The 26,405-nt window shown below is 49.5% G+C and overlaps 3 protein-coding genes across 6 annotated transcripts; 2 read left to right on the top strand and 1 right to left on the bottom strand.

Annotated features, from left to right (window-relative positions):
- Positions 1-566: 566 nt before the first annotated feature.
- Positions 567-12,253, bottom strand: LOC106864454 (alanine aminotransferase 1-like). The gene is made up of 10 exons (XM_088164352.1): positions 12,044-12,253; positions 11,269-11,377; positions 10,418-10,551; positions 9,520-9,763; positions 8,868-8,947; positions 8,184-8,320; positions 6,119-6,290; positions 4,538-4,693; positions 3,348-3,460; positions 567-1,321 (listed from the first exon to the last, which is right to left on the bottom strand). Exons 1-10 carry the CDS (start codon positions 12,251-12,253, stop codon positions 1,231-1,233), a joined length of 1,446 nt encoding a protein of 481 aa, XP_088020478.1. The 3' UTR covers positions 567-1,230.
- A 3,317-nt stretch (positions 12,254-15,570) lies between these two features.
- On the top strand, positions 15,571-20,675 carry LOC148225627 (leucine-rich repeat-containing protein 14-like). Of its 4 annotated transcripts, none has more exons than XM_088180511.1 (5): positions 15,571-15,840; positions 16,086-16,167; positions 16,780-17,084; positions 17,185-17,790; positions 19,264-20,675. In XM_088180511.1, exons 3-5 carry the CDS (start codon positions 16,792-16,794, stop codon positions 19,817-19,819), a joined length of 1,455 nt encoding a protein of 484 aa, XP_088036637.1. In that variant the 5' UTR covers positions 15,571-15,840; positions 16,086-16,167; positions 16,780-16,791; the 3' UTR covers positions 19,820-20,675. The 4 variants fall into 4 exon arrangements, with proteins under 4 accessions (XP_088036637.1, XP_088036626.1, XP_088036632.1 ...); XM_088180500.1 differs by having other exon boundaries at positions 16,086-16,211; XM_088180506.1 differs by having other exon boundaries at positions 16,086-16,660.
- Positions 20,676-23,676: 3,001 nt separating this feature from the next.
- LOC148225626 (leucine-rich repeat-containing protein 14-like) lies at positions 23,677-26,404 on the top strand. Its single transcript, XM_088180526.1, has 2 exons — positions 23,677-24,350; positions 25,824-26,404. Exons 1-2 carry the CDS (start codon positions 23,722-23,724, stop codon positions 26,377-26,379), a joined length of 1,185 nt encoding a protein of 394 aa, XP_088036652.1. The 5' UTR covers positions 23,677-23,721; the 3' UTR covers positions 26,380-26,404.
- The last annotated feature ends 1 nt before the right edge of the window (position 26,405 follows it).

Raw genomic sequence — 26,405 nt, 5'->3', positions numbered from 1 at the left:
GGCGAGTTTATTATTTTATTATTTTATTATTTTATTATTTTATTCCTGGAAAAAAGGATTTTGGTCCCAGGAAAAAAAAAAAGATTTGGGTTCCTGGGAAAGGAGATTGGATCCCTGGATTTTACACATCCCAAACCCAGATTCCCAAAAATCAAATCCCAGAATTCCCCAAAATCCCAAAATCCCAAATCCCAATCCCAGATTCCCAAAATTCCCAATCCCAGAATCCCAATCCCCAATTCCCAAAATCCAATCCTGGATTCCCCAAAAAATTCCAAATTCCCAAAAATCCAATCCCAAATTCCCAAAAATCCCAAATTCCCAACCAATCCCAATCCCAGAATCCCAAAATTCCCTACCCTAGATTCCTAAAATATCCCAGAATTCCAATCCCAAATTCCCAAAAATCCCAAATTCCCAAATCCCAATCCCAGATTCCCAAAATCCAATCCCAGAATTCCAATCCCAAATTCCCAAATTCCCAAAAATCCAATCTCAGATTCCCAAATCCCAATCCCAAATTCCCAAAAATCCCAATGCAAGATTCCAAATTCCCAATTCCCAATCCCAAATTCCCAAATCCAATCCCAGAATTCCAATCCAAATTCCCCAAAATCCCAAAATCCCAGATTCCCAAATCCCAATCCCAAATTCCCAAAAATCCCAATGCAAGATTCCCAAATTCCCAAATCCCAATCCCGGATTCCCAAAAATCCAAACCCGGATTCCCAAAAATCCCAAATTCCCAAATCCCAATCCCAGAATTCCCAAATTCCATTTCAAATTCCCAAAAATCCAATCCCGGATTCCCAAAAATCCCAAATTCCCAAATCCCAATCCCAGAATTCCCCAATTCCATTTCCAAATTCCCAAAAATCCAACCCCAAAAATCCCATCCCAAATTCCCAAAAATCCAATCCCAAATTCCCGAATCCCAAATCCCAAAAAATTCCAATCCCAAATCCCAAACCACCCTCCAAACAAAATAAAATAAAATAAAATAAAATAAAATAAAATAAAATAAAATAAAATAAAATAAAATAAAATAAAATAAAATAAAATAAAATAAAATAAAATTCAGGAATTTCGGGGGCTTCTCCTTTGCTGAAATTCCCCATTTTTTTTTCCGTGGCGTCGTCCCGGAATTCCCGGGTGGGGTCGAAGTTTTTTTGGGGGAATTTTTCCCGGAATTCCCAAAAAAAAAAAGGGAATTCCCGGGGTATTTTTGACTCAGGAGAATTCCCGCAGGAATTGGGCGTGGAAGCGGCGCAGGAGCCGCAGGGCCCGGCCCAGAACCGGCCCCGGCAGCAGCAGAGACAGCCTGGGGGGAGGGGGGGACAAATCACAAATGATAATGAGTCACAAAATCCCAAAATCCCCAAATCCCAAATCACAAATGATAATGAGTCACAAAATCACAAAATCCAAAATTCCCAAAATCACAAAAATCACCAAATCACCAAATCACCAAATCACCAAATCACAAAATCACAAAATCACAAAATCACAAAAATCACAAAATCACAAAATCCAAAAAATCCCCAAATCACAAAATCACAAAATCCCCAAATCACAAAATCCCAAAATCACAAAATCACAAAATCACAAAAATCACAAAATCACAAAGGCACAAATCCCAAATAATAATAATGCCCAAAATCCCAAAAATCCCAAAAATCCCCCAAATCCCCAAATCCCAAAACAGTAATTCCCAAAATCCCCAAATCCCAAAATAATAATTCCCAAAATCCCCAAATCCCCAAATCACAAAGCCCCAAATCCCCCAAAAATAATTCCCCAAATCCCCAAAATGCCAAAATCCCCAAATCACACAGCCCCAAATCCCAAAATCCCAAATCCCAAAATCCCAAAGCCCCAAATCCCAAAATCCCAAAATCCCAAATCCCAAAGCCCCAAATTCCAAAATCCCAAAGCCCCCAAATCCCAAAATCCCAAATCCCAAAATCCCAAAGCCCCAAATCCCAAAATCCCAAAATCCCAAATCCCAAAGCCCCAAAATCCCAAATCCCAAATCCCAAAGCCCCAAATTCCAAAATCCCAAAGCCCCAAATCCCAAAATCCCAAAATCCAAATCCCAAAGCCCCAAATTCCAAAATCCCAAAGCCCCAAATCCCAAAATCCCAAAGCCCCAAATCCCAAAATCCCAAATCCCAAAGCCCCAAATTCCAAATTCCCAAAACCTAAATCCCACGATCTCCAAATCCCAAAATCCTCAAATCTGCAAATCCCCAAATCTCCTAATCCTAAATCCCAAATCCAAAAATCCCAGGATTCCAACATCCCGAAATCCCAACAATTCCAAAATCCCCAAATCCCAACGTTCACCATCCCAAAATCCAAGACCCAAATCCCAAAATCCCAACATCCCCAAATCCCAAAATTCCAACAACCCCACATCCCAAATCCAGCACCCAATTCTGATCTACATCCCAAAATCCAACATCCCAAAATCCAACATCCCAAAATCCAAAAATCCCAAAATCCAGCATCCCCAAATCCCCAAATCCTAAAATCCCAAGACCCTAAAATCCAACAAACCCAAATCCCAACATTCAACATCCCCAAATCCCAAAAATCCAACATCCCCAAATCCCAAAAATCCAACATCCCAAAATCCCAAAATCCCCAAATCCCAAAAATCCAACATCCCAAAATCCAACATCCCCCAAATCCCAAATCCCCAAATCCCAAATCCCAAATCCCCAAATCCCCAAATCCCCCAAATCCCCAAATCCCAACAACCCAACATCCCAAATCCCAAATCTCCAATCCCCAAATCCCCAAATCCCCAAATCCCCAAATCCCCAAATCCCCAAATCCCAAATCCCCAAATCCCAAATCCCAAATCCCCAATCCCCAAATCCCAAATCCCCAAATCCCAAATCCCAAAATCCCAACATCCCCAAATCCCCAAATCCCAACACCCAACCCCACCCTCATTCCCCACCCCCGCAGTGTCCCCAATGTCCCCCCAATGTCCCCAATGTCCCCAATGTCCCCAATATTCCCAATATCCCCCAATCCCCCCAGTGTCCCCAATGTTCCCAATGTCCCCATTTCCCCCAGTGTCCCCAGTGTCCCCAATGTCCCCCCAATGTCCCCAATATTCCCAATATCCCCCAATCTCCCCAGTGTCCCCATTGTCCCCCAATGTCCCCATTCCCCCCAGTGTCCCCAGTGTCCCCATTCCCCCCAGTGTCCCCAGTGTCCCCAGTGTCCCCATTCCCCCCCCATTCCCCCCAGTGTCCCCAGTGTCCCCAGTGTCCCCATTCCCCCCAGTGTCCCCAGTGTCCCCAGTGTCCCCAGTGTCCCCAGTGTCGCCGTACCCCAGGTGGCCGCTGTCCCCTCCCATCCCGAAGTGGCTCCCCGGGGTCACCACCAGCCCCGTGGCCTCCTGCAGCCGCCGGCAGAAGAAAACGTCGGGCTCCAGGCCCAGCGCCTGCCGCGGGGACACAGCGGCTGCGACACGGGGACACCGCGGGGCTGGCCTTGTCCCCACCGTGTCCCCAGGGTGTCCCCAAAGTGTCCCCAAAGTGTCCCCCAGGCTGTCCCACACCAGAGGGTTCCCATCACCCCCCACATTGTCCCCTGTCGCAGAGTGACCCCCTGTCCCCCCCCGTTGTCCCCGTGTCCCCAGGGTGTCCCCTGTCCCCCTCCCGAGTGTCCCTGTCCCCTCCAGTGTGTGTCCCTGTCCCCTCTGGGTGTGTCCCTGTCCCCTCTGTGTTTGTACCCTGTCCCTGTCCCCTCCTGGTGTCCCTGTTCCTGTCCCCTCCCTGTGTGTCCTTGTCCCCCCAAAGTGTCCCTGTCCCCTCCGGATGTGTCCTTGTCCCCTCCCTGTGTCCTGTCCCTGTCCCCTGTCCCTGTCGCTGTCCCCTGTCCCTGTCGCTGTCCCCTGTCCCCTGTCCCCTGTCCCTGTCCCCTGTCCCTGTCTCCTGTCGCTGTCCCTGTCCCCTATCCCTGTCCCTGTCCCCTATCCCTGTCCCCTGTCGCTGTCCCCTGTCCCCTGTCCCCTGTCCCTATCCCTATCCCCTGTCCCTGTCGCTGTCCCTGTCGCCTGTCCCCTGTCCCTGTCCCTGTCCCTATCCCTGTCCCCTGTCCCTGTCCCCTGTCCCCTGTCCCCTGTCCCCTGTCCCCTGTCCCCTGTCCCTGTCCCCTGTCCCTATCCCTATCCCTGTCGCTGTCCCCTGTCCCTGTCGCTGTCCCTGTCTCCTGTCCCTGTCCCCTGTCGCTGTCCCCGTCCCCTGTCCCTGTCCTGTCCCCTGTCCCTGTCCCCTGTCGCTGTCGCTGTCCCCTGTCCCTGTCGCTGTCCCCTGTCCCTATCCCTGTCCCTGTCCCCTGTCGCTGTCCCCTGTCCCTATCCCTGTCCCTGTCCCCTATCCCTGTCCCCTGTCCCTGTCGCTGTCCCCTGTCCCCTGTCCCTGTCCCTATCCCTGTCCCCTGTCCCTGTCGCTGTCGCTGTCGCTGTCCCCTGTCCCTGTCGCTGTCGCTGTCGCTGTCCCCGTCCCCGCAGTCTCACCCGGGCGTGGCTCCGGGCTCGGGGCGGGATCTCCATCCTGGGGAACACTCGGGGTCCCCCGGCCGGGGGCTGGCACCGGATCCCGGGGGCTCGGCCGAGCTCCCGCAGCGCCCGGCGGGCGTTGGAGGCCAAGTCCCGGCACAGGGCCCGCCAGTGCTGGAATTGTGGGATTAATTAATGGCATTAATTAATGGCATTAATTAATGGGATTGATGGGATTTGGATTAATGGGATTAATGGGACTAATGGGATTAATGGGACTAATGGGATTAATAGGATTGATGGGATTAATGGGGTTGGGATTAATGGAATTAATGGGATTGAGATTAATGGGATTAATGGGATTAATGGGACTACTGGGGTTGGATTAATGGATTAATGGGACTACTGGGGTTGGGATTAATGGGATTAATGGGACTAATGGGGTTGGGATTAATGGAATTAATGGGATTGAGATTAATGGGATTAATGGGATTAATGGGATTGATGGGACTACTGGGGTTGGGATTAATGGGACTACTGGGACTACTGGGGTTGGGATTAATGGGATTAATGGGATTGAGATTAATGGGATTAATGGGATTAATGGGATTAATGGGGTTGGGATGGGATCCAGCTCCTTCTGGAATTATGGGATTGGGATTAACGGGATTAACGGGATTAATGGAATTAATGGGATTGAGAATAAGTGCATTGAGGTGATTCGTGGGATTGAGATTGAGATTAATGAGTATTAATTAGTATTAATGAGAATAATGGGATTAATGGGAGTGACGGGATTAATGGGATTGGGATTGATAGGATGGACTGGATAAATGGGATAGAGACTAATAGGGCTTGGACTAATTAATGGATTAATGGGATTTGTGAATCATGGGATTAATTGGATTAATGGGATTAATGGGATTAATGGGATTAATGGGATTGATGGTTTGGGATTAATGAGCTCGACTGGATTGGGATCAATGGGATTAACAGGATGGATATTAATTGGTCAGGGATTAATGGGATTAATGGGATTGGGGATAATGGGATTGGGATAACAGGAAAATGGGATGATGGGATTTCAGGATGGGATTGATGGGACATTGGATTTCTGGGATTTATGGAAATTGGATTTATGGGATTGATGGGATTGATGGGATTGATGGGATTGATGGGATTGATGGGATTAATGGGACATTGGATTTATGGGAATTATGGGACATTGGATTTCTGGGATCGATGGGATCGATGGGATTGATGGAATTTCTGGGACATTGGATTTCTGGGATTTCTGGGATTTCTGGGATTTCTGGGATTTCTGGGATTTATGAGACATTGGATTTCTGGGATCGATGGGATTGATGGAATTTCTGAGATCGATGGGATTTCTGGGATTTATGAGACATTGGATTTCTGGGATTTATGGGATTTATGGGACATTGGATTCCTGGCATTTCTGGGATTCCTGGGATGGGATTTCTGGCATTTCTGGCATTCCTGGCATTTCTGGGATTCCTGGAATTTCTGCGATTTCTGGGATTCCTGGGATTTCTGGCATTCCTGGTATTCCTGGGACAGATTCCCGGGATTTTTCACCTTTTCCAGCTGGGCGTGGACGGGGTCCGGCTGTTCCGGGGTGTCCAGGCTCAGCTCCAGGAGGATCCGGCCGGGAACGCAGGGCCGGGCCAGGGACTGGGCCAGCTGGAACGGGGCCCGGAGCCGCGGGTCCAGGTTCAGCAGCTCCAGGAACCCGGCCCGGAACCCGCTCCTGGAACATCCCACAATTCCCAAAAATATTCCAGAACCCGCTCCTGGAACATTCCCACAATTCCCAACATTCCCAAAAATATTCCAGAACCCGGCCCAGAACCCGCTCCTGGAACATTCCAAAATTCCCAAAAATATTCCAGAACCCGCTCCTGGAACATTCCCACAATTCCCAACATTCCCAAAAATATTCCAGATCCAGGAACCTGGCCCGGAACCCGCTCCTGGAACATCCCAGAATTCCCAAAATTCCAAAAATATTCCAGAACCGGGCCGGAACCCGCTCCTGGAACATTCCCACAATTCCCAAAAATATTCCAGAACCCGGCTGGAACCCGCTCCTGGAACATTCCCAGAATTCCCAAAATTCCCAAAATGTTCCAGAACCCGGCCTGGAACCCGCTCCTGGAAAATTCCCAAAATTCCCCAAAATATTCCAGAACCTGATCCTGGAACATTCCACAATTCCCAAAATTCCCCAAAATATTCCAGAACCCGGCCTGGAACCCGCTCCTGGAACATTCCCACAATTCCCAAAATTCCCCAAAATATTCCAGCTCCCAGATCCTGCTCCTGAAACATTCCCAGAATTCCAAAAATTCCTGAAATTCCAGTTCCAGGAACCCCACCCAGAACCCGCTCCTGGAACATTGCCAAAATTCCTGGAATCCCAGCTCCAGGGATTCCACTTGGAATCCACTCCTGGGATACCAACACTGACATTCCCAGTATTCCCAAAATTCCCCGAATTCCCAAAATTCCCAAAATTCCTGGAATTCCCAGACCACCGCCATCCTCTCACCCCCTTCCACCCCATTCCCAAAACTCCCAGAATTCCCAGAATTCCCAACCCATTCCCAGGATTCCCAGAATTCCCGGAATTCCTGAATTCCCAGGATTCCCAGAATTCCTAAATTCCCAGAATTCCCGAATTCCCAGGATTCCCAGAATTCCCAGAATTCCCAAAATTCCCAACCCATTCCCAGAATTCCCAGAATTCCCAGAATTCCCAGGATTCCCAAAATTCCCAACTCATTCCCAGAATTCCCAGAATTCCCGGAATTCCCAGGATTCCCAGAATTCCCAGAATTCCCAAAATTCCCGAAATTCCAGCTCCAGGAATCTTCCCAAAATCCACTCCTGGGTCACCACCACCATCCTCACACCCCCTTCCATCCCATTCCCAGCATTCCCAAAATTCCCAACCCATTCCCAGAATTCCCAGAATTCCCCAAATTCCCGACCCATTCCCGAAATACCCAGGATTCCCAGAATTCCCAGAATTCCCAAAATTCCCGAAATTCCAGCTCCAAGAATCTTCCCAAAATCCACTCCTGGGTCACCACCACCATCCTCACACCCCCTTCCACCCCATTCCCAGCATTCCCAGCATTCCCAAAATTCCCAACCCATTCCCAGAATTCCCAGAATTCCCAGGATTCCCAGAATTCTCAGAATTCCTAAATTCCCAGGATTCCCAGAATTCCCAGAATTCCCCAAATTCCCAGAATTCCCGAAATTCCAGCTCCAGGAATCTTCCCAAAATCCATTCCTGGGTCACCACCACCATCCTCACACCCCCTTCCACCCCATTCCCAGCACTCCCAAAATTCCCAAAATTCCCAACCCATTCCCAGAATTCCCAGAATTCCCCAAATTCCCGACCCATTCCCGAAATACCCAGAATTCCCAAATTCCCAGGATTCCCAGAATTCCAGCTCCAGGAATCTTCCCAAAATCCATTCCTGGGTCACCACCACCATCCTCGCACCCCCTTCCACCCCATTCCCAGCATTCCCAGCATTCCCAAAATTCCCGACCCATTCCCAGAATTCCCAGAATTCCCAGAATTCCCAGAATTCCCGGGATTCCCGGGATTCCCGGTTTTCCTCACTCGCCGGCGGCGCTCTTGGACAGGGAGTAGAGGCTCACGAGCTGCAGCTCGGTGGCCACGGGCGGCCCCAGCTCGCCCAGGAGGCGCCGGAAGGGCAGGAAGGGGCGCCGGGGGCTGAAGGATCGCTCCTGGTGCACCTGGGCCGGGAAAGAATTCCCAAAAAAAAAATTAAAAAATTCCCAAATACATCCCCCCCCCCCCAAAAAAAAAAAAATCCCACGGGGGGGGGAAAAAAAATTACCCCGGAAAAAAAAAAAAATTCCCACGGGAATTGTGGCAAAAATTTCCTTCCCCCCGAAAATAAAAAAAATTGTCCCCGAAAAAAATTCCCCAAAAGAATTTCTTGAAACTGTTCCAAGAAAGAATTCCTGAAAAAAAATCTCAAAACGATTCCCATAAAAAAATTTCCTCCCCCCCCCCCCCCCAAAAAAAAAAAAATTGGCGGAAAAATTCCAAACAATTCCCAAAGATATTCCAGAAAAAAAATACCTCAAAATTCCCGAAAAATCCCCCCAAAATTCCAAAATAATCCCCCAAAAATCCCGAAAAATCCCCCAAAATACCAGAAAAATCCCCAAAAAATTCCAGACAAATCCCCAAAAAATTCCTGAAAAAAAATCCCAAAATAATTCCCCCCCCCCCCCCCAAAAAAAAAAATTCCCAAATCCCGGAATTCCCGCTCACCTCGTGCGCGAGCAGCAGCAGCGACTCCTGAACCGCGATGGCCACGAGCTCCTCCATGAGAGCCCGGCTTAGCACGTGACCTAAGGGGTTAAACCCAGCCTAAGGGGAAAGTGAGGCTCGGGATGGGTTTAGACCGAACCTAAAGGGGAAACTGAGGCACGGGATGGGTTTAAGCTGAGCTTAAAGGGGAAACTGAGGCCCGGGATGGGTTTAAGCTGAGCTTAAAGGGGAAACTAAGGCACGGGATGGGTTTAAACCGAGACTAAAGGGAAACTGAGGCACGGGATGGGTTTAGGCTGAGCTCAAAGGGAAACTGAGGCACGGGATGGGTTTAAGCTGAGCCTAAAGAGAAACTGAGGCTCGGGATGGGTTTAGGCTGAGCTCAAAGGGAAACTGAGGCACGGGACGGGTTTAAGCCGAGCCTAAGGGGAAACTGAGGCACGGGATGGGTTTAGGCTGAGCTCAAAGGGAAACTGAGGCACGGGATGGGTTTAGGCTGAGCTCAAAGGGAAACTGAGGCACGGGATGGGTTTAAGCTGAGCTTAAAGGGGAAACTGAGGCCCGGGATGGGTTTAAGCTGAGTTTAAAGGGGAACTGAGGCTCGGGATGGGTTTAGACTGAGCCTAAAGTTAAACGGAGCCTCCGGACTCACCCGTGGGGTCCCCGGGGTTCACCACCCACAGCACTCGGGGCTCGCAGCGGTCCCGACATTCCCGAATTTTCCGGCGCAGTGCGGCCACGTCCACGGCCCAGCCGCGAGCCTCGAGCAGCGGGTACGGAACCGGCTCGGCCCCCGCCAGCCCCGGCAGCGCCCGGCACAGAGCGGGACCCGGTACCGGAACCAGAACCCCGGGGGGCAGCGACGGCGGCGGAGACACGAACAGAGAGAGCACGAACTGCGAGCGGCACCGGGAGCGGCACCGGGAGCGGCATTGCCAGTTTGGGATCCCCATTCCCAGTTTGGGATCCCCATTCCCAGTTTGGGATCGGCTCCATTCCCAGTTTGGGGTCCCCATTCCCAGTTTGGCATCGGCTCCATTCCCAGTTTGGGATCCCCATTCCCAGTTTGGGATCCCCATTCCCAGTTTAGGGTTCCCATTCCCGGTTTGGGATCCACATTGCCTTTCCCACATCCCACATCCCATATCCCAAATCCCAAATCCCAAATCCCACATCCCATATCCCAAATCCCACATCCCATTCCCAAATCCTAAATCCCACATCCCATTCCCATATCCCACATCCCATTCCCATATCCCAAATCCCAAATCCCACATCCCATTCCCAAATCCCATATCCCAAATCCCATATCCCACATCCCATTCCCAAATCCCACATCCCATTCCCAAATCCCACATCCATATCCCAAATCCCATATCCCACATCCCATTCCCATATCCCATATCCCACATCCCATATCCCAAATCCTATATCCCAAATCTCACATCCCATATCCCAAATCCCAAATCCCAAATCCCAAATCCCAAATCCCATATCCCAAATCCCAAATCCCACATCCCACATCCCAAATCCCAAATCCCGTTGCTCACCGGGATCACTGTTGCGGTCCCACTGCACAGGACGATGTTTTTGGGGTCACAGGGGACGCCCCCATCCCGGAATTCCAGGAACCGGGAAATTTTGGCGGGGACCTTGTGGGATCGGTGCTCGTGGTTGTATCCCCCTGTGGGAACGGGATCGGCCCCGAATCCAGCAGGATCCCAAATCCCATGGGATCAACCCCAAATCCAGCAGGATCCCAAATCCCATGGGATCAGCCCCGAATCCAGCAGGATCCCAAATCCCATGGGATCAACCCCAAATCCAGCAGGATCCCAAATCCCATGGGATCAGCCCCAAATCCAGTGGGATCCCAAATCCCATGGGATCAGCCCCGAATCCAGCGGGATCCCAAATCCAGCGGAATCGCAGGGAAATCCCACGGGATCGACCCCAATTCCAGCAGGACCCCAAATCCAGCGGGATCACTGAGAAATCCCATGGGATCAGCCCCAAATCCCATGGGATCATCAATATTTCCACCGCTATTTCCGGAATCCATTTCCCACCCTGGTGACCCCAAAATCTTTTGGGATCGACATTCCCAGAATCCATTTCCCACCCCCGGTGACCCCCAAAACCCCAAAATCTTTCGGGATCGACATTCCCAGAATCCATTTCCTTCCCTGGTGACCCCAAAAACCCCCAAATCTTTTGGGATCGCCATTCCCAGAATCCATTTCCCTCCCGGGTGACCCCAAAATCTTTTGGGATCGACATTCCCAGAATCCATTTCCCACCCCAGTGACCCCAAAATCTTTTGGGATCGACATTCCCAGAATCTATTTCCCACCCCAGTGACCCCCAAAACCCCAAAATCTTTTGGGATCGCCATTCCCACCGATATTCCCAGAATCCATTTCCCGCAGGATTCTCCGCGCGCGATCCCGCGCGGCCTCGGGGAGAGCGGGAGATTCCAAAAGTTCGGGAAAAGCGCAGGCGGCCAAAATCTGGGAATGGCGACAGGGATTGAGGGTTGGGGACACGACGGGGGGGGGGACATTCCTGGGGGGACACTGGGGGACAAGAGGGGACAGGATGGGACATTCCCGGTGATCCCTGGGGACAGGAGGGGACAGGAGGCGACATTCCCGATGATCCCTCGGGGGGGGGGACAGGAGGCGACATTCCCGATGATCTCTGGGGGGACAGGAGGGGACACGAAGCGACATTCCCAGTGATCCCTGAGGACAGGAGGCGACACTGGATTCCCAGTGGGAATCTGGGGGACAGGAGGGGACATTCCCGATGATCCCTGGGGGACGGGAGGCGACAGGAGGGGACAGGAAGGGACAGGAGGGGACATTCCCGAATGATCCCTGTGGTGACAGGAGGGGACGGGAGGGGACAGGATGGGACAGGAGGGGACATTCCCGGTGATCCCTGGGGAACAGGAGGCGACAAGAGGGGACAGGAGGCGACATTCCCGGTGATCCCCGGGGGACAGGAGGCGACATTCCCGGTGATCCCCGGGAACAGGAGGCGACATTCCCGGTGATCCCTGGGGACAGGAGGGGACAGGAGGGGACATTCCCGGTGGTCCCCGGGTGACAGGAGGGGACATTCCCAGTGATCCCCGGGTGACAGGAGGGGACAGGAGGCGACATTCCCGGTACCTGGCGCAGGATGGGAAGCGGCTCCCGGCCCATGGCCTGCGCGTCATCGCCGCTGCAATCCAGGGGTGGCACAAACGGCGACACCGGGGGTGGCCCCGAGGGTGGCCCCGGGGGTGGCCCCGAGGGTGGCCCCGAGGGTGGCCCCGAGGGTGGCCCCGAGGGTGGCCCTGTCGCTGTCGCCAAGGTCCCCGGTGTCCCCTGCGCCGCCATGGCTGTGACGGCGGCGGTGGCGGAGCGCCAGGGGGAGGGGACAGAGAGGGGACAGGGACGGGACCGGAGAAACGGGACAGGGAATTGGGGAAATTTGGGAAAAGGGGAAAATTTGGGGGAATTTGGGGAAAGTTTGGGGGAAATTTGGGGGAAATTTGGGGGGAATAGGGAAAGGAATTTGGGTTTGGAAAAGGGAAAATGGGGAAATTTAGGGAAAGTTTGGGGAAAATTTGGGGAAAGTTTGGGGGAAGTTTGGGGGAAATCTGGGGGAAATTTGGGGGAAATTTGGGGGAAATCTGGGGAAAATTTGGGGGAAATAGGGAAAGGAATTTGGGTTTGGAAAAGGGAAAATGGGGGAAATTTGGGGAAAGTTTGGGGGGAAATTGGGGAAAGTTTGGGGAAAGGAATTTGGGTTTGGAAAAGGGAAAATTGGGGAAATTTGGGGGAAAGTTTAGGGAAAATTTGGGGAAAGGAATTTGGGATGGAAAAGGGGAAATGGGGAAATTTGGAGAAATGAGGGCAGGGAATTGGGGTTGGAAAAGGGAAAATGGGGGAAAATTTGGGGGAATTTGGGGGAAATGGGGTGGGAATGTGGGGTTGGAAAAGCGAAAATTTGGGGAAAATTTAGGGGGAAATGGGGAAAAGAATTTGGGGTTGGAAAATGGGAAAAATTGGGGGAATGGGGAAGGGAATTGGGTCTGGAAAATGGAAAATGGGAAAAATTGGGGGAATGGGGAAAGGAATTTGGGGTTGGAAAATGGGAAAATTTAGGGGGAAATGGGACAGGGAAATTTGAGGTTGGAAATGGGAAAATGGGGAAAAATTGGGGGGAAATTGGGTGGGAATTGGGGCTGGAAAATGGGGAAAATTGGGGAAAATTGGGGAAAGTTTGGGGAAAGTTTGGGGAGAAATAGGGAGAGGAAAATGGGATAGGGGATATGGAAATGGGGACCCCAAACTGGGAATGGGGATCCCAAACTGGGAATGGGGATCCCAAACTGGGAATGGAAACCCCAAACTGGGAATGGGGATCCCAAACTGGGAATGGGGACTCCCTTGTTATAAATCCACGTTATAAAATCGTCTTTTGGCAAATATTAAGATAAATACAATCCGTATAACATGAAAATATTTTAAATTAATTAATTTAATGAATTAACTTAATTAATCCAAGAAACATATAATAAAAACGCTGCCAACTAAAAAAAAAAAAAGTATCAACCAAACCCGAGACTGAAAATACAAACAGAAATAAAATACAAATACGAATAAAATGCAAATAAAATAGAAATATAATACAAATAGAAATAAAATAGGAATAAAATAGAAATAAAATAGAAATAAAACTGCAGCTAAAACCCACAAGGGCTCGAAAAAATCACCCTGAAAAAGAAGAAGGTCCCCAGGGTGTCCCCTCAGTGTCCCCAGGGTGTCCCCTCAGTGTCCCCAGGGTGTCCCTGTCCCCTCCCCAGGCTCACCCGGGCCTGGCAGTGCTGGGGGTTGGGATAATGGGATTGGGATTATTGGGATTATTGGGATTATTGGGATTAATGGGATTATTTGGATTATCCGGATTATTGGGATTAATGGGATTATTTGGATTATCGGGATTATTTGGATTAATGGGATTAATGGGATTATTGGGATTAATGGGATTATTGAGATTAATGGGATTATCTGGATTATTTGGATTAATGGGATCAATTGGATTATTGAGATTAATGGAATTATTGGGATTATTGGGAATATTGGGATTAATGGAATTAATGGGATTATCTGGATTATTGGGATCAATTGGATAATTGAGATTAATGGGATTAATGGGGATATTGGGATTAATGGAATGATTGGGATTCTTTGGATTATTTCTATTAATGGGTTTATTTGGATTATTGGGATTCTTTGGATTCTTTGGATTATTTATATTAATGGGATTATTTGGATTAATGGGATTATCTGGATTAATGGGATTATTGGGGTTATTGGGATTATTTGGATTATTGAGATCATTTAGAGTAATTGGATTAATGGGATTATTGGGATTAATGGGATTATCGGGATTAATTGGGATTATTTGGATGAATGGGATTATCTGGATTATTGGGATTATTTAGAGTAATTGGATTAATGGGATTATTTGGATTAATGGGATTAACGGATTGGATTTCTTCAGGGAAACTGAGGCACGGGATGGCTTTAACCGGATTTTTTTGGGGGAATTTTGGGGTGCTTTTAGGATTTGGGTTTTTTCAAGGATTTGGGGTTTTTTTTGGGATTTGGGGTATTTTGGGATTTGGGATTTTTGAAGGGAATCTGAGTTTTTAGAGATTTGAGGGGTTTTTGGAATTTGGGGGTTTTTGAAGTTTAGAGGGATTTGGGGTTTTTGGGTTTTTTTTAGGATTTGGGGTTCTTTGGGTTTGGAGGTGGAAAATGGTGTTTAGGTTTTTTGGGGGGATTTGGGGTTTTTGGGATTTGAGAATTTTTTGGGGGATTTGAGGTTTTAGCAGGAGGATTTGGAAGTGCTTTATGGATTTGGATTTTTTTAGTGGGGAGGGAAGATTTTGCTTTTTAAAAATTCACCCCAAAATCCACCAGGACCCCCCTAAACCAAACCTGCCCCATTCCAGGGACTCCCTGAACCACTTTAAGGACACCCCCAAAAAAAACCCCAGAACCCCCAAATCCCCACCCCCAGCACCCCAAAACCACCTCAACCACCCCAAGGACACCCCAAAAATCACCAGGACACCCCTAAACCACCCTGGGGACCCCCCCAGAACACAAAAAAAACATTCCAAGGACACTCCAAAACCACCCAGTACCCCCCTAAAAAATCCTCCTCATTGCAGGGATCCCCAAAACACCACTAAACCTGTCCCAGCACCCCAAAACCACCTCAAAGACAACCGAAAACCAGCCCAAGGACACCCCAAAAAGCCCCAAGACCCCGTAAACCAAACGTGCCTCATTCCAGGATCCCCATAAACCACCCTAAATACCTCGCAGCACCCCAAAAACACCCTGGGGACCCCCAAACCACCATCCCGCCGCCCACCAATCCCAGGGATTCCCCCTCAGGGATTTCTTTCCCCCCCTCACAAATTCCCGCCGTGGCCCCTCAGGAGCACCTGGCTGGGTTTGCGCCGCCCTTCCCGCAGGAATTCCGCTTCCCAGCGCTTCAGCAGCACCTTCAGCCCCTGCTGCCGCTCCATGGCCGAGGAATCGGGGATCGGGATCAGGATCTGGGATCCGAGATCGAGATCGGCATCGAGAGAGGCTCGGCGGGGAATCCAGAGTCCCCTCAGAGCGAACCTCCCGCTCCCTCCGAGAGCCAGCCAATAGGAAGGCAGGGGTGAGTGATTGACAGCGCACTGAGCCAATGAAAAGGCAGAGTGTAAAAGAGTTCCCCCCCCGCAGGCCTCGAGCCAATTCCAATTCAATAAAACAATGACAAACACCTGCAAAAACCAATTAAAAGTAAAGACTCAGCCTTCCGGGTGAGTCTCGTTCCTGATTCGCTACTGCAACTCTTCCTAATTTTCGGTTTCATTTCGGGCAGGGGCGAGTTCGGGTCCTGCAGGCAGGCGGTGAGTGGGGGTTCTATGGTGGGGGGCGGGGGACGGGGTGGGCGGCAGCGCCGGTTTTGGGGATCCCTGAGGGGACCTTGAAATGATCTGGGGATTCCTGTGGGAATTACGAGATTCCCGGAGGGGTTTCAGATCCTTGAGTGACTTTGGGGTGGCCTTGGTGGGGTGGGGATACTCCACGTCCCTCTTTTTGGGGAGCTGCGCTGGGGGTGCCCTCACAACACCGGCCCCACCTTCTCCCACAGCTTCTCTTTTCTTCGGGATATCCTTGGATTCGGAGTTTCCCTGGAATTTTCCCCTGGTGATTGTGCATCCTGGGGCTGAAAGGTGGAAAAACTCTCTATAACTCTTAAAATAAAATATAAGAGTAGGTGTGTATTTATTCAGCGCTGAGGCGCATGGGGGATGGCTCCTGCACAAACATGCACAGCTTTGGTGACCTGCGCCTCTCCTTTCATTCTCTACAAACTGGGACTGCACAATGCGCCTGATACACATTCATTGCCTGCCTCTGCTTCCTATTAAAATCAACTCCACGCCTCTTTCTGGCTGTGCATTGTTCCTTTTTGCTCGCTCTGGTGGTCATCTGGGGGTCTTGGGGATGAAGTAAATAGTCTTCCTCTCTGATGAACATTTCACCTTACCTCCTTGCTCATTCTCTCTTTTTAGTCCTTTGGTCATCTTCCAGACTTTGGTAGCAGATTTCCTGGTTTCAGGGACCTGAGGACTCCCTTTTCCTGTAGTGCTTTTGTCTTTGCATCCTGTTTTCAAATTCTTAGCTCTTGACCTCACCCTGAAGCCTTGCTCTCCTCCTGTTCTTGTAAGCACCGTACATTACAGTAAACACAGTTTTTAGTCAAAGCATTTCTTGATGCTTGATTCTTAATTCTCAATTTCTCTGTCTCATGTGTCCCCTCATTTTCCCCTATTTCCCACAAGCCCACAGAATCCATGGATCCCCTCCTTTTCCTCTGCGCCCGCCGCGTCGTCGCCCAGCGCCCTCTTCCCTCCGTTCCTACCCATCTCTATCCCGTCCTTTTCCAAGTGGCATTCCTGGATGGAAGACCCCTTGTCCTGCGGGATTTGGTGGCTTCTTGGCCTTCCCCAGTGCTCCACTTCCAGAGGCTGGTGGGGCGACAGGAGCTGCTTGGGGATCATCCCTGCACCAACTACGTCAAGGCCGTCATCCAGGCCGTGGTGGCTCAGCTCAAGCGGGAGCTGGAAGAGCCCGGCTGCCATTCCAGGTGGGTTTTGGGAATTCCAGCACGGCCACAACCTCCCATTCCTCCAATTCCTCCATCCATTTTTGTGGGTGTTCTGGATGATTAATACCAGTTTTTCCAGCCTGCGTGAGCTGGACATGATCAGACTCCCGGCTGGGATCGACACCTTGTTCAGCACCGAGGCTTTGGCTGATGCTTGCCTGGAGGTGTCCAAGCACCAGCGGGAATTCCAGAGGCGCAGATCCAAGCGGCACAAAGGCTCCTCTGGAGGTGCCACGGCTGTGGCCGCTCCACAGCCCCCGGGCGTGGACGTCCACACCGACCTGGTTGTCGACAGAATATCCTACAGGGACCTGCGGGACGCGCTCCAGGATGGAGGAGCCGGCTCGCTGCGCATCAGGTGCCGCGAATTCAAAGCAAACCAAATTTCAGCACTAGGGATCGTGACTTTGTTGGAATCTCTGGATCCATCCTGTCTGCGGAGGGTGGAACTGGTCTTCAACAATTTGGGATTGACTGAGCTCTTGGTGATCCTGCCGCACCTCTCGCGCTTCCCAGAGCTGCGCAGCCTCGTGCTCGAGGACGACAACGTGAAGGATCGGCGCACGACGCCGGAATCAGCCGTTGGAATCCAGTGGGTGGCCAGGCACCTGAGAATGCTGCCCAGCCTGCGGGAGCTCAAGCTGACATCTACCCAGTTTTCCGGGAATCTGCGCCGGATCCTCTGGTGAGTTCCCCACTGAGCAGTTCCGTCCAGCGCTCTGTGGCGATTCCCAAGGGTTGTGCATGGGGATCTTGGGGGTATTTTCCAACCTGAGTGATCCCGTGGTTCCAGGGTTTCATTATCCCGATGTTCCCATGATTCCGTTATCCCAAGAGTTTGTGACTCCATTGTGCCATAATTCCATGATCCCAGAATTCCCTGTGCCAGGATTCGCAAAAGCTGCACTTCTGGATCTTGGAGGTCTTTTCCAATCTCAGCGATCCCAGGAATCCAGGATTTTTCAATGCCAGTATTCCCATGATCCCATGATTCCGTTATCCCAGTAGTTCATGACTCAATGTTTCCATTATCCCAGAAGCTCATGATCCCAAAATTCCGTCTTTCCAGGATTCCACAAGTTTGGGCTCAATGGTCTTGAGAGTCTTTTCCAGCCTGAAGGATCCACTGATTCCAGGAATTCATTATCCCAGTGTTCCCATGATCCCGTGATTCCATTATCCCAATAGTTCATGATTCAATTATTCTGTCATCCTATAATTCCATGATCCCAAAATTTCCTAATTCCAGGATTCCCAAAGGCTGAACTTCAAGATCTTGGAGATCTTCTCCATTCTTAGTGACCCCATGACTCCAGGATTTCATTATCCCAATAGTCCTATGATTCCATTATCCCAATCCTTGATTCCAGAATTCCCAAAGTTTGGGCTTCATGGTCCCTGAGATCTTTTCAACCTTAGTGATCCCAGGTTCCCATGATCCCAATATTCCAGGGCTCCATGATTCCATGATCCCATAATGTCTTGATTCCAGTATTCACAAAGATTGGACTTGATGATCCTGAAGCCTTTTCCATGAATCCCTAACTGCAGAATTCCACAACTCCCGGGCTCTATGATCCCACAATCCCAGGATTTTCAATACATGAACTTGATGGTCTTGGAGATATTGCCCAACCTCAGTGATTCCATGATTCCATGATCCCACAATTCCACAATCCCAGGATTTTCAGAAGTCAGACTTGATGGTTTCAGAGACATTTCCAAGCTCACCCCTTCCATGACTCCAGAATCCCATCATTCCAAAATCTCAGAGTTTTCAGGGGTCAAAATTGATGGTTTTGGCGCTTTTTTCAAACTTCGGCCGTTCCATAATTCCACAATTCAATTTGGCAATTCCATGATTCCTTGATCTCATGATTCCATTATTCTCAAACCTTTAACTTGATGTTCTTGGAGACCATTCCCAAACTCACCTATTCCATAACAGCATGACGCCATCGTTCCAAAATCCCAGGGTTTTCAGGGATTGAACTCGAAGTTCTTGCAGCTTTTTCCCGGCCTCACCCATCCCACAGTTGGGCGATTCCACAGATGCAGTCCCAGTTCTTATTCCCCACGTTTCCCCCAGGAATCCCAACATTCCCAGCTCCCACCAATCCTCCCTTGGGCCTCCCCTCTCTCTTTTCCCTCCCGCCAGCGACCTCCAGGCTCCATTGGAAAGCTTGGAATTGGTCTTCTGCTCCCTCGTTCCCGATGACCTCGCCTTCCTCTCCCAAAGCATCCACGCTCCGGCCCTCAAAAGGTTGGGTCTGAGTGGCCTGGATCTCTCTGAATACCTCCTGGAGCCTCTCCAGCTGCTGCTGGAGGAAACCTCGGCCTCGCTGCTGTACCTGAAACTCAGTTATTGTGGCATGAACGACTCCCACCTGGAGGCGCTGCTCCCGATGCTCCGGCGCTGCTCCCACCTGCGCTACCTGAGACTCTACGGCAATTTCCTGTCCACGGCTGTGCTCAAGGATCTGCTCCAGAAAACCTTGGAGCTGCCAGATCTCCGCCTGGTCGTGTATCCCTTCCCCGTGGATTGCTACAAGCAGCCTCAGCAGGAAAACAATGGGGACCGTGAAAGGGATGAGGAGCTTTTTGCGGCGGCCAAGGCAGAGTTTTCTGAAATCTTGGGAAATTCCGGGAGAACTGATTTCATCTGGACTGACAATCCCAACGACCACAAAGACCTGGACTACTTCTCCTTGTGATTTGGGAAAACTTTGGAGGCAGGAAAAGCTCAGAGCCTCCATCGTGGAAAAGCTCCGCCGCGTTCCTCCCGAAATCTGCGCGTTCTCTGCCTCATCCCGGTGCTTTTCTGTATCATTCCAGTGTGGTTTTCCTTTCATTTTGGTGCTTTTCTGCCTGTTTTTTTTTTTTTTTCCTGTTCCAATTGTTTCTGTTGTTTCATTTGTTTGGCTGCCGGGGGAGCCGGGTCCGAGACAAACCGCGACGCTCGTAGTTCACTGTAACAAGACTTCAGCTCTTTATTCTTTTGTGAGCACCCTTAAATAGGGTGCTTGATCTTTCCCGGGCTCACACAGCTGGTTGGTTCCAATTTCTGTCATTCACCTTCTCGACCAATGATGCTTTAACACTTAAAGTCCAATAGATGAGCTGGGATTTTCACACAGGTACCTGCCTGGCAGGCTGGCTCGGTTTCAAATTGCATCTTTTAGAAAAGCTGCGATATTCACTCCACAATTCACCCTTTCTTGGTTAAAAACTAAAATTTTTTTTTTATAATATTTTATAAGCTTAGTATTCCAAGTTATGGATGTGCTTGATGTATCATTGGAGTTGTGGTGTTTTATTTAGAAAACTGTTAACACCACCATTTTTAGTTTGACATGTTACAGGCTCAATGCTTCATAACTACAACGTTACAATTCAATATTAAACCAGAACCATTTAGTTCAACACCGTTAACATTTTAAAAAACAAGAAACCATTTAACTTAAAACCATTTCAAATAAGAAGATATATATTTCCTTTATTCCTTAATCCCCTTTGTTTTATTAAAAAAAACCAATAAACCATTTAACTTAAAACTCTTTCAATTAAGAACACACGTGTTTCTATCTGTCCTTTCTCCCCTTTTGTTTATAGAAATTGAAACAGGAACAAAACCTGCACATTTCAATTACCTCAATGTGGTGACAATTATCATTGCTGATATGTTACAATCCAATTTTAGTGTTTAATACTGTTGAGGAGTTTTCCTTAAAATGATAATTTAGGAGAATCTTCTGCGGATAAGATTCTTCACGTTTAGCCCAAAGGAAAAGGTTTTAGCTTTTGCAAGGCTAAATTAGCTCATCAAAATGACTTGGTTTATTTTTAGCTTAGAAATATTTGGATTAATAATTTTTCTCCTTGTCAGTCAAATTTCAGTCTGGCCACAATTGAAACAGACTGAGAAGGCTTTGATGGTAAACATTTCTTTTTGCTTAGTCTAAATCTCAATGTGGCCAGGATCGAGACTTTAGACTAAAGGCAAAAATTTTCTAATATGTATTAAAAGAAACCTTCAATAAATTTTAAACATTGTAAACAGAAGCGATAAGAGGTAAGTATTTTAGAAAACTTTGCAATTCTAATTTGTCAATGCAGTAACTTTTACTAAACCAATCCAAACAGATTTGTTTTGTTGAACTTCTAATATTAGCAAGATCTTCAAATTTTTCAGGGTGGCTGATTGAGTATGATGCTGTTGCAATGTATATGAATAAAGTTAACAAGCATGCTGCTGTGAACTTCAACACACAATTATAAAATTGCAGGCTATATTTGCAACTCTGATAAAATACCTTTTCAGCAACTATAAAAAACCAGATTTGTGAAATTTTGTTTTCAGCACCTGTGACCAACAACAGCAGCAAAATTTGCACTACAGATTTTAGGACATATTTAGCAAACTGCAACCCATATTTGCAGTATTGGCGTGGTATTCTGAGTGGAACTGTAAAAAAACAGGTTGACAAGGCAAATATTTACTTAGTAAAGTTTGCAAAATATACAGGCTTCGGCAAAGTTAAATTGGAGGTAGGTGAAGCAGCTGCTGAGTTCTGCTGAAGTTGAACATTGCTGTTGATATTACCTTGGTTGGTGATGTTAAGTTCTTTAATTTTCATTTTCACAGTCTTAAGACATGAGGCAAGTAGCGTGTTGTTCCATTTGTTGAGTAGATGGTTTGTTTTCTGTTGCTGTGTTCTAACTTTTCTATGAGTTTGGTGATATCTTTTCAGGTTGGTTCGGTGTCCCCCAAACCAGCCGTCCCCAAATCCAGGGATTCCCCCCCTCACAAATTCCCTCCGCGGCCCCGCAGGAGCTCCTGGCTGGGTTTGCGCCGCCCTTCCCGCAGGAATTCCGCTTCCCAGCGCTCCAGGAGCACCTTCAGCTCCTGCTGCCGCTCCGTGGCCGCGGGATCGGGGATCGGGATCAGGATCTGGGATCCGAGATCGAGATCGAGATCGGCATCGAGAGAGGCTCGGCGGGGAATCCAGAGTCCCCTCAGAGCGAACCTCCCGCTCCCTCCCAGCGTCAGCCAATAGGAAGGCAGGGATGAGTGATTGACAGCGCATTGAGCCAATGAAAAGGCAGAATGTAAAAGAGCCCCCCCCCACGCAGGCCTCGAGCCAATTCCAATTCAATAAAACAATGACAAACACCTGCAAAAACCAATTAAAAGTAAAGACTCCGCCTTCCGGGTGAGTCTCGTTCCTGATTCGCTACTGCAACTCTTCCTAATTTTCGGTTTCATTTCGGGCAGGGGCGAGTTCGGGTCCTGCAGGCAGGCGGTGAGTGGGGGTTCTATGGTGGGGGGGGGGGGGGCGGCAGCGGCGGTTTTGGGGATCCCTGAGGAGTCTTTGCGATAATCTGGGGATTCCTGTGGGAATTACGAGATTCCCGGAGGGGTTTCAGATCCTTGTGAGATTTTGGGGTGGCCTTGGTGGGGTGGGGATACTCCACGCCCCTCCTTTTAGGGAGCTGCGCTGGGGGTGCCCTCACAACACCGGCCCCTCCTTCTCCCACAGCTTCTCTTTTCTTCGGGATATCCTTGGATTCAAAGTCTCCCTGGAATTCTCCTCTGATGGTTGTGCATCCTGGGGGTGAAAGGTGGAAAAACTCTCTATAACTCTTAAAATAAAATATAAGAGTAGGTGTGTATTTATTCAGCGCTGAGGCGCATGGGGGATGGCTCCTGCACAAACATGCACAGCTTTGGTGACCTGCGCCTCTCCTTTCATTCTCTACAAACTGGGACTGCACAATGCGCCTGATACACATTCATTGCCTGCCTCTGCTTCCTATTAAAATCAACTCCACGCCTCTTTCTGGCTGTGCATTGTTCCTTTCTGCTCGCTCTGGTGGTCATCTGGGGGTCTTGGGGATGAAGTAAATAGTTTTCCTCTCTGATGAACACTTCACCTTACCTCCTTGCTCATTCTCTCTTTTTCGTCCTTTGGTCGTCTTCCAGACTTTGGTAGCAGATTTCCTGGTTTCAGGGACCTGAGGACTCCCTTTTCCTGTAGTGCTTTTGTCTTTGCATCCTGTTTGCAAATTCTTAGCTCTTGACCTCACCCTGAAGCCTTGCTCTCCTCCTGTTCTTGTAAGCACCGTACATTACAGTAAACACAGTTTTTAGTCAAAGCATTTCTTGATGCTTGATTCTTAATTCTCAATTTCTCTGTCTCATGTGTCCCCTCATTTTCACCTATTTCCCACAAGCCCACAGAATCCATGGATCCCCTCCTTTTCCTCTGCGCCCGCCGCGTCGTCGCCCAGCGCCCTCTTCCCTCCGTTCCTACCCATCTCTATCCCGTCCTTTTCCAAGTGGCATTCCTGGATGGAAAAACCCTGGTCCTGCGGGATTTGGTGGCTTCTTGGCCTTCCCCAGTGCTCCACTTCCAGAGGCTGGTGGGGCGACAGGAGCTGCTTGGGGATCATCCCTGCACCGACTACGTCAAGGCCGTCATCCAGGCCGTGGTGGCTCAGCTCAAGCGGGAGCTGGAAGAGCCCGGCTGCCATTCCAGGTGGGTTTTGGGAATTCCAGCACGGCCACAACCTCCCATTCCTCCAATTCCTCCATCCATTTTTGTGGGTGTTCTGGATGATTAATACCAGTTTTTCCAGCCTGCGTGAGCTGGACATGATCAGACTCCCGGCCGGGATCGACACCTTGTTCAGCACCGAGGCTTTGGCTGATGCTTGCCTGGAGGTGTCCATCCACCAGTGGAAATTCCAGAGGCGCAGATCCAAGCGGCACAAAGGCTCCTCTGGAGGTGCCACGGCTGTGGCCGCTCCACAGCCCCCGGGCGTGGACGTCCACACCGACCTGGTTGTCGACAGAATATCCTACAGGGACCTGCGGGACGCGCTCCAGGATGGAGGAGCCGGCTCGCTGCGCATCAGGTGCCGCGAATTCAAAGCAAACCAAATTTCAGCACTAGGGATCGTGACTTTGTTGGAATCTCTGGATCCATCCTGTCTGCGGAGGGTGGAACTGGTCTTCAACAATTTGGGATTGACTGAGCTCTTGGTGATCCTGCCGCACCTCTCGCGCTTCCCGGAGCTGCGCAGCCTCGTGCTCGAGGACGACAACGTGAAGGATCGGCGCACGACGCCGGAATCAGCCGTTGGAATCCAGTGGGTGGCCAGGCACCTGAGAATGCTGCCCAGCCTGCGGGAGCTCAAGCTGACATCTACCCAGTTTTCCGGGAATCTGCGCCAGATCCTCTGGTGAGTTCCCCACTGAGCAGTTCCGTCCAGCGCTCTGTGGCGATTCCCAAGGGTTGTGCATGGGGATCTTGGGGGTATTTTCCAGCCTGAGTGATCCCGTGGTTCCAGGGTTTCATTATCCCGATGTTCCCATTATTCCGTTATCCCAAGAGTTTGTGACTCCATTGTGCCATAATTCCATGATCCCAGAATTCCCTGTGCCAGGATTCGCAAAAGCTGCACTTCTGGATCTTGGAGGTCTTTTCCAATCTCAGCGATCCCAGGAATCCAGGATTTTTCAATGCCAGTATTCCCATGATCCCATGATTCCGTTATCCCAGTAGTTCATGACTCAATGTTTCCATTATCCCAGAAGCTCATGATCCCAAAATTCCGTCTTTCCAGGATTCCACAAGTTTGGGCTCAATGGTCTTGAGAGTCTTTTCCAGCCTGAAGGATCCACTGATTCCAGGAATTCATTATCCCAGTGTTCCCATGATCCCGTGATTCCATTATCCCAATAGTTCATGATTCAATTATTCTGTCATCCTATAATTCCATGATCCCAAAATTTCCTAATTCCAGGATTCCCAAAGGCTGAACTTCAAGATCTTGGAGATCTTCTCCATTCTTAGTGACCCCATGACTCCAGGATTTCATTATCCCAATAGTCCTATGATTCCATTATCCCAATCCTTGATTCCAGAATTCCCAAAGTTTGGGCTTCATGGTCCCTGAGATCTTTTCAACCTTAGTGATCCCAGGTTCCCATGATCCCAATAGTCCAGGGCTCCATGATTCCATGATCCCATAATGTCTTGATTCCAGTATTCACAAAGATTGGACTTGATGATCCTGAAGCCTTTTCCATGAATCCCTAACTGCAGAATTCCACAACTCCCGGGCTCTATGATCCCACAATCCCAGGATTTTCACTACATGAACTTGATGGTCTTGGAGATTTTGCCCAACCTCAGTGATTCCATGATTCCATGATCCCACAATTCCACAATCCCAGGATTTTCAGAAGTCAGACTTGATGGTTTCAGAGACATTTCCAAGCTCACCCCTTCCATGACTCCAGAATCCCATCATTCCAAAATCTCAGAGTTTTCAGGGGTCAAAATTGATGGTTTTGGCGCTTTTTTCACACTTCGGCCGTTCCATAATTCCACAATTCAATTTGGCAATTCCATGATTCCTTGATCTCATGATTCCATTATTCTCAAACCTTTAACTTGATGTTCTTGGAGACCATTCCCAAACTCACCTATTCCATAACTGCATGACCCCATCGTTCCAAAATCCCAGGGTTTTCAGGGATTGAACTCGAAGTTCTTGCAGCTTTTTCCTGGCCTCACCCATCCCACAGTCGAGCGATTCCACAGATGCAGTCCCAGTTCTTATTCCCCACGTTTCCCCCAGGAATCCCAACATTCCCAGCTCCCACCAATCCTTCCTTGGGCCTCACCTCTCTCTTTTCCCTCCCGCCAGCGACCTCCAGGCTCCGTTGGAAAGCTTGGAATTGGTCTTCTGCTCCCTTGTTCCCGATGACCTCGCCTTCCTCTCCCAAAGCATCCACGCTCCGGCCCTCAAAAGGTTGGGTCTGAGTGGCCTGGATCTCTCTGAATACCTCCTGGAGCCTCTCCAGCTGCTGCTGGAGGAAACCTCGGCCTCGCTGCTGTACCTGAAACTCAGTTATTGTGACATGAACGACTCCCACCTGGAGGCGCTGCTCCCGACGCTCCGGCGCTGCTCCCGCCTGCGCTACCTGAGACTCCACGGCAATTCCCTGTCCAAGGCCATGCTCAAGGATCTGCTGCAGAAAACCTTGGAGCTGCCGGATCTCCGCCTGGTCGTGTATCCCATCCCCGTGGATTGCTACAAGCAGCCTCAGCAGGAAAACAATGGGGACCGTGAAAGGGATGAGGAGCTTTTTGCGGCGGCCAAGGCAGAGTTTTCTGAAATCTTGGGAAATTCCGGGAGAACCGATTTCATCTGGACTGACAATCCCAACGACCACAAAGACCTGGACTACTTCTCCTTGTGATTAGGGAAAACTTTGGAGGCAGGAAA

Source organism: Sturnus vulgaris, chromosome 1, assembly GCF_052056855.1.
Source record: "Sturnus vulgaris isolate bStuVul1 chromosome 1, bStuVul1.hap1, whole genome shotgun sequence".
In the NCBI taxonomy this organism is placed as follows: Eukaryota; Metazoa; Chordata; class Aves; order Passeriformes; family Sturnidae; genus Sturnus; species Sturnus vulgaris.
Note: the sequence above shows the minus strand (reverse complement) of the source record. Positions and strands in the feature narration are given on the sequence as shown.

Coding starts and splice junctions, on each gene's coding strand:
- LOC106864454 (XM_088164352.1), bottom strand. CDS start 12,253: ATGGCGGCGCAGGGGACACCGGGGACCTTGGCGACAGCGACAGGGCCA. Junction 4,694..6,118: donor TCCACGCCCAGCTGGAAAAG/GTGAAAAATCCC, acceptor CCACAATTCCAG/CACTGGCGGGCCCTGTGCCG. Junction 3,461..4,537: donor GAGCCCGGAGCCACGCCCGG/GTGAGACTGCGG, acceptor TCCCCGCGGCAG/GCGCTGGGCCTGGAGCCCGA.
- LOC148225627 (XM_088180515.1), top strand. CDS start 16,792: ATGGATCCCCTCCTTTTCCTCTGCGCCCGCCGCGTCGTCGCCCAGCGC. Junction 17,085..17,184: donor GAGCCCGGCTGCCATTCCAG/GTGGGTTTTGGG, acceptor CAGTTTTTCCAG/CCTGCGTGAGCTGGACATGA. Junction 17,791..19,263: donor AATCTGCGCCGGATCCTCTG/GTGAGTTCCCCA, acceptor CCCTCCCGCCAG/CGACCTCCAGGCTCCATTGG.
- LOC148225626 (XM_088180526.1), top strand. CDS start 23,722: ATGATTAATACCAGTTTTTCCAGCCTGCGTGAGCTGGACATGATCAGA. Junction 24,351..25,823: donor AATCTGCGCCAGATCCTCTG/GTGAGTTCCCCA, acceptor CCCTCCCGCCAG/CGACCTCCAGGCTCCGTTGG.